The sequence below is a fragment of the Gobio gobio genome (genome assembly GCF_949357685.1).
Source record: "Gobio gobio genome assembly, chromosome: 17".
In the NCBI taxonomy this organism is placed as follows: Eukaryota; Metazoa; Chordata; class Actinopteri; order Cypriniformes; family Gobionidae; genus Gobio; species Gobio gobio.
In genome coordinates this window covers 23,963,996-23,974,422 of record NC_137110.1, presented here as the reverse complement: position 1 = coordinate 23,974,422, position 10,427 = coordinate 23,963,996, and the positions used below count along the sequence as shown (strand labels likewise).

The 10,427-nt window shown below is 43.4% G+C and overlaps 1 protein-coding gene across 1 annotated transcript; it reads left to right on the top strand.

The window, feature by feature from the left end:
• Positions 1-799: 799 nt before the first annotated feature.
• On the top strand, positions 800-10,017 carry amotl2a (angiomotin like 2a). Its single transcript, XM_079841870.1, has 11 exons — positions 800-1,089; positions 1,701-2,492; positions 2,577-2,769; positions 4,360-4,504; positions 4,600-4,686; positions 6,127-6,422; positions 6,515-6,714; positions 6,818-6,919; positions 7,034-7,200; positions 7,690-7,872; positions 8,175-10,017. Exons 2-11 carry the CDS (start codon positions 1,768-1,770, stop codon positions 8,243-8,245), a joined length of 2,169 nt encoding a protein of 722 aa, XP_079697996.1. The 5' UTR covers positions 800-1,089; positions 1,701-1,767; the 3' UTR covers positions 8,246-10,017.
• Positions 10,018-10,427: the final 410 nt, after the last annotated feature.

Genomic DNA, 10,427 nt, shown 5'->3' with positions numbered 1-10,427 from the left:
GCCCAGAGCAAACAAAAGACCTTCAAATCGATTCTCTAAATGGCTCATGGTCTATATTTCACTTGTGCATTTGTCTTTTTGATTCTTTCTCCTGCTTAGCGCACACACACATCAGTATACAACACATCTGATAGGCCTATAAAGCATTTTGTGTGTCTTAAAGTGATAGTTTACCGTACCCAACAACAGAAAAACTCACCCTCATGTCATTCCAAACCTCCATGACTTTCTTTCTTCCATGGAACACAACAGGAGAATTAAAGCCTCAGTCACCATTCACGTTCATCTTTTTTCCCTTCCATACAATGCAGGTGAATGGCGACTGAGGCAGTCAGTCCCTACAAATCTCTTGTGTTCCACAGAAGAAAGTCATACAGGTTTGGAACAACATGAGGGCGAGTATAATTTATCCCTTTAATGATATTGAATGAGACAACAATATATGAAGCGAGTACCAGTGAGGTAGAAAATCATCTCTATGACAAAGTAGCATATCCACACACAAAAAAACAATTCTAAAACGCCATGACTTGTTTACATAAAGTCATGCATTTATAAGTAGGCTTAATGAGCGCGCTGGAACTTCAAAAGTGTAGTAAAGCAGAACAACAAAGGTTACAGATCTCTGCGACTTTTACTGCATTCCTCTCACCGTTAAAAACAAAAGCGCCTTCCAGAAGCAGGACAAATGCGCACGGGGCTGAGAGTGAATGCAGTTCCGCTTGTCGCGCGCACTGCCCGCCCCCCCTTCTTCAGCAGCGCGCTCCGCTTGGGTCGAGCGGTTCTCCCTGCGCTCCCCGAGAGGGGGCGGGGCGAGCGACAAGCGGAACTGCTTTTGATCCCCGAGGGACTGCAGCCTTCGCATTCCGCGCATTCCAGAGGCCGTGAACAATCGGAGCTCGGTCATTTATTAGCAGAGCCCCTCCCCTCCTGAGCTCAGTCTGCTGGAGAAGCTCTCCAGACGCGCACGCAACTCGCATGGAAATATAAGCCGTACTCAACGAATTTCCTTAAGGATTGTATCATTAAACAAATATACGAGTACAGAACATCGCCCGTATTTTTTATTCGTAATGCGACTGTGATTTGGTGAGTTTTTAAAGAGTTTTAATGTCGCTTGTTGTTTTAAACTGAGTTTTATGTCACATGCTTAGGTTGTGTGTGTACTATATGGTTTTCTTTGTAAGCTGTATTTGTTAATGAACAGTTTTTACTTGTACGTAATATTTTGGTGGCTGAATATATAGCATTGTGGCTCAAACAGAAAAGAATGAGGAACTAGCTCTTCGTAATATCCTCTTGTTTTCATGCTTCCTTTGGCATGTTTAAATGTATATTGCTACAGTTGTGGTTGTAAAACAAAGGTGAGACACTGGATAGGAATTTGTTTTTAGCTGGAAATATTTTTTTGCAACATTGGAAAGTTATTGGATCCTACACAACTTTTGTTCACTTCTAATTCTAATCAAGAACGTAAACTTGAGAAGAAGCCCAGAGCATGACGGGTGTTGTAGGATGGTGCCAGTGGTATTTTGGGTAAACGTGGTGTTGCTATGGGTAAAGGCAGTCAGCCTAGAAGCATGTGGAGTGAGACACCACTCTGTGTTTGCTGTTGTAGAGTGTTGCAATATAGATGAGCAATAGAAAGGATATGCATATTTGAAGTCATTATTTAATTTATAATTATTTTTCCCCATCAGGTTCACAGTCCAGAAAATCTATCATAACACACTATCATTGATTGTTGTCTGCAAAACATAGACTGAAATGAGAACAGCAGAGGATTCGTCAGGCACGGTGCTGCACCGACTGATTCAAGAGCAGCTCCGTTATGGGAACCCTACTGATCCTACTCTGTTGGCCATCCAGCAGCAGGCACTGCGTGGAGGCAGCAGTGGAGGAGGTGCAGGAAGCCCTCGTTCATCCCTGGAAAGCCTAACGCAAGAGGAATCACTTTCTCCCCAGTTGTCCACCCGGCAGGAGCCCCAGGGCCAAGAGCACCAGGGGGACTACCAGCATTCAGAGAGTCCAGTCTGCCACCTCTATCAGCTCCACACAGAGGAGCTGCCAACTTATGAGGAAGCGAAAGCACACTCACAGTACCTGGCCTACCAGAGAGGTCAGGTAGGGCTTCAGCACTGCAGCATGGAGACCCCCGAAATGGTTAGAGGAGCCGAGCAGGATGAAGGCATGTGGGATGTGAAGCGGGAACATGCTCGCTCGCTCAGCGAACGCCTCATGCAGCTCTCGTTGGAGAGAAACTGTGCCCTTGACAATATTCCCATGAGCTCATCGCATAGCTACCCCCAGCTCTCCAATAATTACTCTGGTCCTGTTGTGAACGAGCGATCGATTCATGAGCCAGACCAACGTGGTCCACCCCCGGAGTACCCCTTCATGGTCAGATCCCCTGGATATATGCTTAGTCATTCACAGGAACATGGGCACTATTACAAAGAGCCCCCTCCTGCTTTCCACTCGCAGCATCACCGGTACAATCAGATACTTTTATCGCTTTATATTACATATAGATCCATTGTGTGTGCATACTAATTGTTTATAATTATTTCTATCAGGTTATTTCCAACCCAATCGCAAGCACCTCATCATAGCGTCCTGCCCATGTTGACCCCTGCCGGCCAGGATGTCATCGTTGGAGGATACAGCATCCCAGTGAAAAACTGCCAAATGGAGCAGCTTATTAAAGAGAATGAGAGACTGAGGGGAGAAGTGGAGAGCTACAGCGAGAAGGCGGCAAGGCTACAGAAGGTAAGAGAGGACTCTTTGTTGCTTGTGGCTTTTTAGAAACCTCCTAGAACTGTGATATTCTTGGCATGACGCCAAATTTTGCCATAGATGCAAAGGAGCCAGCTGTGGCCTTTGATTTCCATCTCAGAAGTGACCTACAAAGAGCGTGGAACAAGAAATCATTGTGCGCTGGTGTCTTCTAGCTGCTGCATTCTAAGGAGATTAGCCCTCTTGCAGTGTAGGAATGCGAGCAAGGGAGAGGATCACAAGGATTTCGATGTCATTTGAAAAGGACTCATTCCTAGTGACTGAATGAAAACTCCCAGTAACTCAATTAGCATGTGAAACAACACTGAATTTACCCATGCCTGCAATGCCAAACATTTTTCTGTAATGTGATAATGTCATCACTGAAATACCAGAGTGTCAAGGGGGGGAAAACAAGCTTATCTTGGTGTTTGTTTTGCAAAGGTTTTTTGGGCATTGCGTATGTCGTTCAGTGTCGTAACATAGATTGAATTTCAGTTCAGATTCATACATAGATAGTGCTTGGAATCAGAACAACAGTATTTGGTAAAAGAATGCCATCCTGAAACAGTGGATCATAAAGATCAGGCATTCTTCATACAGAAGGATAAATTGTAAATCAGAGAACTCCAAAGGGGGGAGGCCTCCCTGAGTTGTTCTGTGGCCCTCTTTGTTGGGATTCCAATGGGATGCCAATAGGGGCAGATGTCTTGGCTCATCTCAGTGTCCGAAAATCAAGAAGGGGCTTTGCGTAGCCCACAGCTGACAGACTGGGCTGCTAAGAGCAACCCCACAGCTGTGGATTCCCTGACTGAATGGCCCCTTTCACTTTCACTCTTTAACAGAACCCCACATGGCACCCAGGGCCCTGCTTGTAAATTTACCAACACAACACAAGTAGTTAAGAAGTAGAACACCTGCAATTTATAGAAATCGGTTATTTTTCTTATCTGATGTTGTGTAATGACAAGTTAAACCTTCATGAGCCTTTCTTTGTTTTTTAAAAAAATGTGCTCTTTCATAAGCCATTTTCTGCGTCACAAATACCATACAGGTGCATATAGTGTTCTGTCTCTGTGAATGGTATGCCTTCAAAACACACATTTCCTTTGTTCCCTGCATTTGCCTTTGGCATCCCGCCCTGTAGGGAGATGAATGTGCAGACACCTGGGACTCATAAGTGTTCTTTCTGGAATGTTGATTCAATTCCCAGTCCCTGAAGAGCTCTGTGAGAGTGATTCACTAGTGGGCAAGCACCACGAAGAGCTCAGCCAAGCACATTCTTCCCTTTTTCCCCTTTCTCTTCTTTTTTTTTGTTGTCTATCTGTCATTCTTGCTCTCTGACCCTTTTTATGTGTAGGTGTAAGAAAGGTGAAAATCACCCAAAAATGAAAATGATCATATACTGTCATGTTGCTCAACTCGTATGACTTCTGTCCTTCCACTGAACACAAAAGAAGATGCTTTGCATAATGTCCAACCTGCTCTTTTCCTTGCAGTGAAAGTACATGGGGGCTAGGAATTGAGGAGTTCCTGTGCGTTAAAAAGTAATGGATATTAAAATGCCTTTCTCCTCTCTTTCAGCTCGAACAGGAGATTCAGAGGATATCAGAGGCCTATGAGACTCTTATGAAGGGATCTGCAAAGAGAGAAGCCCTTGAGAAAACCATGAGGAACAAGCTTGAGAGCGAGATCAAGCGACTTCATGACTTCAACAGAGATCTCAGGGGTAAGATGGTTCACATAGCTGAGTTAATTGTCTTAAATATGAGCTACATGTTTAGGTATGAGGCGATAAATACTAATTGTTGACTCCCACATTAGACCGCCTGGAAACGGCCAACAAACAGAGAGCAGCTATGGAAGTTGAAGACAAGAGTCGGCATGCCTTCGCCAAACTGGTTGAGCAAAGTAAGAATTCCCCTTTGCTTCTCTATAAATGATCCTTCTCCCAATGTGCAGTCAATCATGCAAGCTGCCCCAGCTGTTCCCACTGCGTTTTTATGTTTATGTTGTAGGCATAACGATGCATTCCTCTAACAATGCGCTGCATGTTTATCATTGATGTGATTCCTGACAAAGCGTTTGTTTTGATTGCTTGCTGAGCTGAAATGGTCAATAAGCATAGCAAGACTTTTTTTTCTTTTTTAAACAAATTTAATGACAGTGAATAGTTGGTTAGTTACATGCTACAGTCTTCATCTCAAAAAATTGCTTTTGGAATTTGACCCAACCATTATTAACACTGTAAGTAAATGTGACCTGGATTCCTGGAATATTTTCAGGTATTTTGGGATATTCCATCCTCCTGGAATGCTTCCCAAGAGCCCCCACTATTATTTCAGTCTCTGAGGCCCTAAGCACCCTCTTCTGATGCCCTATGCACTGGCTCTCCATTTTTGGGCATATTAGCACTAAAGAATTCAGAGCTGTGTTAGGGTAAACTGGATTTGTTTTGCTAATCCTAATAGGGATTGTTGTTCAGCATTTGATTTGAATGGTCCCCAAGGATAGAAGTATAAAATGATCCTTCATATTTGCAAAATAAAATGGAAAGTCTCAGTTTTGTGCAAACAAAAATTCTGGATGTTTAAAGTTTCCTTCTGAGCCAACACCGTTCCACAGAGGCATGCCAAAATTCAGCATTTATGAAGGCTTAAAAAGATGTGAAGGTTATTACGCTTTATGACCATGTGGAGCATTTGCTTTACTTGTTTACTGCCTGGCTCAGAGGCATTCCAGAGATCCATTTGGTACAAAGACGTGCCTGTGTGCGTAAGTGGATAAGAGGAAATCTGCATTCCATCCAAAGGCATTTGTTTTGGGTTGTATAATCAGAGTAGAAGTGGAATGGAAGACTAATTGCTGTCTAATTTTTCTCATTATCTCTTTATCTCACAAGGCATTCAGAGTGACCCAAAAACAAGTGAGCTGAGCTTTAGTATGTCCCTTTTCAGTGGGCCAAGTCATCTTGGAGGGTTTTAGGAATTCAGCATCCCAAATGGGAATATAGTGAATCGCTTTTGTAATCTGGGAATTCTAAAGCGAGTCTGCAGTGTAGGTCAAAGGACACCGGGAAACTCGGCCACTCCCCTGCAAACCCAGACAGACGTGTGTAAATCAAGCCTGCCTCTTTTGTTCCAGACTCTTGTGGGAAGCTTATCCCCTGAGAATTGGTTAGAATGAGACTACAGACCAGGGAATGCTCTGGACACACCCCAGTCTTACAGCATGGTCATTCATTTTGTGGCCTGTGTAACAACTAAGCATGATGACTGAATAGCACTACTTGTACCTTTACTCGTAGATATGGTACATAGTTCTCACAATGTCTGTCTTTTCTGTCCATAGATGAGGATCACCTTCGAGAGCGGGAATGTATGGAAAAAGAGCTGCAGCATCTACGGGGCTCAGGAGAAGAATGGAAGAGGCGGCGAGAAGCCTTGGAGCAAGCTCTGATCTCCGCTCAGACACGAAATAGGCAGCTGGAAGAAGAGTTACGCAGGAAAAGAGCTTACGTGGAAAAGGTGGAGAGGATGCAGAGTGCCCTGGCGCAATTGCAGGCAGCATGTGAGAAGAGGGAGGCGCTGGAGTTACGACTGAGGACCAGGCTGGAGCAGGAACTGAAGAGCCTGAGAGCACAGCAGGTAAAAAATAGACAATATTTTGTTCACCCAACTAGTGTGTGAGAATCAACGTCTTGGGATTGAAAAGTAAAAGTAAAATTTTTCTCTTTCAGTGGCAGTCTCATGCCCAGCAAACGAGCCCTGGGTCCTACTCTGACCTTAACGTGTCATCTCTACACCAGCAACTGAGGGAGAGAGAGGAGCAGGTTCTGGCCCTGGAGGCTGATATTACTCGCTGGGAGCAAAAGTATCTTGAGGAGAGCACGATGCGTCAGTTCGCCATGGATGCCGCCGCTACTGCTGCAGCTCAGAGGTGAGTCAACAAAAAACGAGAGACAAGCTTAGCATCAAAGCACTGGAAATAGGATAATTTGACTGAATTTTTGACACTTGTATAACTGTAATTCTCTTTCCAGAGATACAACTATCATCAACCATTCACCTCGCCATTCACCCAATAGCAGTTTCAATGAGGACCTGCCGTCCCCCAACCACAGGCATCAGGAGATGGAAAACCGGTACGTTCACTATTATGTGTCTGCAACTGAAAATTGAGTCTAAATTTGTTAGCAAAATTAAATGTTTAGTGTCCTTTAGTGTCTATGTGCTCAAAGTAGTTTGTGTTTTATCAGGATTCGAGCACTTTACGCTCAACTTTTGGAGAAGGATGCTATTATAAAGGTCATGCAGCAGCGGTCACGACGAGAGCAAGGGCGACTTGAGCCCCAAGGCCTACGACCTGCTCGATCTGTTCCCTCCATCAACACGGTTGCCACACCTAGCACCACTCGAACCAAAGGTGAGAATAGTAGCCATAGCCTTCAGAATTTAGCTTCAACCTAACCGTCTGGGCCTTTCTAGTAATCCTAAAGACCTTGATTAGCTTGCTCTAGTGTGTTTAATTAGGGCTGTAGCTAAACTGTATGTTGGGCCTCCATGAGCAGGGTTGGACACCCCTGCCATAGGCCAACACTGTGTGCCTGTGACATATCTGAACCAAAAAAGACATATACTTTCAGCTGGACAACTGGCAGCTTCTTTACTTAGCGACTATGTAATGTCGCCAAGGAAGAATGTGCTATCCGAAATAAAATGAGTGCGGTGACTACCCGGTGTTCCTGAAATAGTTTGCATCTTGTGAAATGGAATGCATCTCGGTCTCCCTTTTCTCTAGAATAGATCCTCCAGAATAGTAAAGGGAGTTTACGGGATGGCAAATGTTTGCGTGGTGGCATGCATATGTTGGAACTGGTAATTAAACTGCTTCCTTTTCCGTCTGCGATTTCAGGGAAGAGCCTCTCAGATGACCAGACAGCAGCCGCGTCAATGCCTCCGTTGCCCCATCAGCTTGCCAAAACTCAGTGTCGAGACAGCAGCACCCAGTGTGAAGGGCCTTCAGACGAGACCAACCCTAAAGCAGACCCCGCTGCTACTAAATCTGCTCCACAGCCTTCCATTGCTCCCAGCTCTGGTGTGTAAACCCATCTTCACTCCTCACTTCTTTATTAGGTGTTTCTGGAGCAGTTTGATATGATTTGTTAGTTCTAATCTAATATGTAGTATCAGGTGCCAAAGACAACACTTAATGTTAGAACTTCAATAATGATGGTGCATACTTGCCCTTTTGAACCAGAGCTGTTAAAGAGTAACCTGAGCACCATGTCAAAGCAGCAGTTGGGGAATGAACTCAAACAAAACAGTCAACGTTTTGTAAAACTTGTTTGCTCTTCAGGCACTAGCCAACAAAGCTGAAGATCTTGTATTTCATTACAGATTCCGCTTCTCTCAACAAAACTCAGATCAGCAGCACAGTTGAAAACGACATGGTGGAGATCCTCATCTGAGATCTGAGATGACCAGTCTTCAGCTTCATGCTGCCTTCTGCTCTTACACACAGAATATTCTCCCCGGGTCTCATGTCAAGAGAAGCTGTGCTTGCTTTGAGAAGGAACTATCCATTGAAGCCGGTCAGTTTTTGTATCAGGAAGTGAGAAGAACGGATAACCTAAAACTGATCCTTGGTGAAGTAGAGCTGAGCTCCACACGTTAAACGAAAGTTTTTCATCTCAGCTGGTTGCTCTCAACCTGGACTGTGAGATGTATGGTCTGAATGTGAGGTACTTGGACAGTACTCTACAAAGCTCCAAAAAGCTACCACAAGACTTATAAACACATGGTATATGTTGATGTTCTTTTGTATTTATGAGTATTGCTGCTGACTGTGTTTGAAGAGTGTTGTCAGAATGGAGAAATAGGAAGAGATATCCCACTGTTGTGAAACGTTTTTTTTTTTGTTTTGTTATTGTTGTTGTTTGCTTTCCTCTAAGGAACAACCAAGGGCAGTGTTCTTTCTTTTTAGTTTTTTTTCTTACCAGCCAAGTATACCAACCCATGTAAGACTATATCCCACATTCCTAGATAAAAAGAACAGACGAATATATCTCAAATTTTATATGCTCCATGTATAGTAGATGTGCCATCGCAACTGCTTCATCCTTAAATATCAGGAAAAGAATAGTTTGGATTGTAGGAGGCCAAATGCAGTTTGAACCGGGAGGCCTAGGATTAGACAATTTTACAGGAATAGTTGGGTAATACCTTCACTAGCACTCCCTTTGACTAAATTATCATTACAGTTGGCGTTCTTACTATAATTGACTGACAGCGGGCGCTTCTCGCTTCCTGATTTAAGTAGCGGAATGGGAAGCCTCCTTTCGGGAACAGTGGAAGGGTACATACTCTTTTAGTGACACTTAGGAGGGACGGGGTCTGATGTTTCAGATGCCATATTATTATTATTTTGCACCCAGAACTGCAACCACCACGCTTGCCACTCCCTCGCAGACAAGCTGGAGCTAATCTTCCCACATTCCTCCGTGGTGGAATGCCCCTGCTCAGAGGAAAAAAGGCTATCTGCAGTCTGACCCTTGGCCTTGCTCAGAACGGTTGCCATTTAGACTACCATCCTCTTTTTGGATCTGTTTATTTTCGTAGTGCTGCGGTAGCTGGTTCTACTGTAAGCATTTAAATGCTAGCTGATGTTGCGACTTAAAGGCTCTCCAATGTAGTGACTGGGACTAGCCTTGATTTGAGACGGAGACCTTTCTGCCTGTCTGAAACGTTTGTTCTCAACCAAGACTACACTTGCATTGGTTTGTGGTGGGATAATGGTATAAACTGTTAAAACAAACGAAAACGAACAGTCTTATCTATGTGGGTAATGTTCATTTAACCTTTTCTCACTTTTATGAAATGCTTATTTTCCTATTGCCTCCGATACAAAGTACTTGCTGGCCAATGCTTTGCAAAGGGAGTCATGCTTGTTTTGTTCACTACTTGGACTGTTTACAGAAAGGGCTGTTTTGAAATGAGAGAATTTAATATATTTTGTATATTATTTGACTTTTTGTTATTTAGTAATGTGAACAGGCCAAAGATTTGCATTACAATTAAGTTATATAATAAAAATGAGCATTAGCGACGTGAAATGTAGATACGCAGTTCAAACTGGTTGACCCATATTTGGATGTTGCTGTGAACGTCAAGAATGGGGAATTGTTTTGTATGTCATTAACATTTCAGTAATTTGAATAAAACTTTAATATATATCTTTACAAACACTGTGTCTGTTGGTTTTTGTCTTAACTGAGAAGGCAGATGTGGTGTGTGTGTGGTGTGTCATCCTGAGATGTTTCACAAATGCTCTTATCTGCGTCCCTGCTTTGGCATGAATGGCATCTTTCTTTCAGAGCAGAAGGGAGCCTTATTCACAACAGCAACACAATTCTGCCACCTGCTTCACTGTTTGCATGCAGTCTTCATGAAGAGAGGCCACAGTCCCAAAAAGATAATTCCTCTCATCAACCACACAGATGATTTACAATACAGACCAAATCACTGTAAATCCCAAAAGCAGAGAATACAATTATGGAAGAAACCAGTACTTTTTTAGTTTTGTTCAAATTGAGACAACCTCGAACAAATTTTGTGACCGTTAAAAATGTATGCTCTATTGCAGTGTTTCCC

Bases quoted from the DNA above. Each gene is read 5' to 3' on its own strand.
- amotl2a (XM_079841870.1), top strand. From the start codon at position 1,768: ATGAGAACAGCAGAGGATTCGTCAGGCACGGTGCTGCACCGACTGATT. The intron at 6,423-6,514 runs GTAAAAAATAGA...TTTCTCTTTCAG, and splicing joins AGAGCCTGAGAGCACAGCAG to TGGCAGTCTCATGCCCAGCA. The intron at 6,715-6,817 runs GTGAGTCAACAA...TTCTCTTTCCAG, and splicing joins GCTACTGCTGCAGCTCAGAG to AGATACAACTATCATCAACC.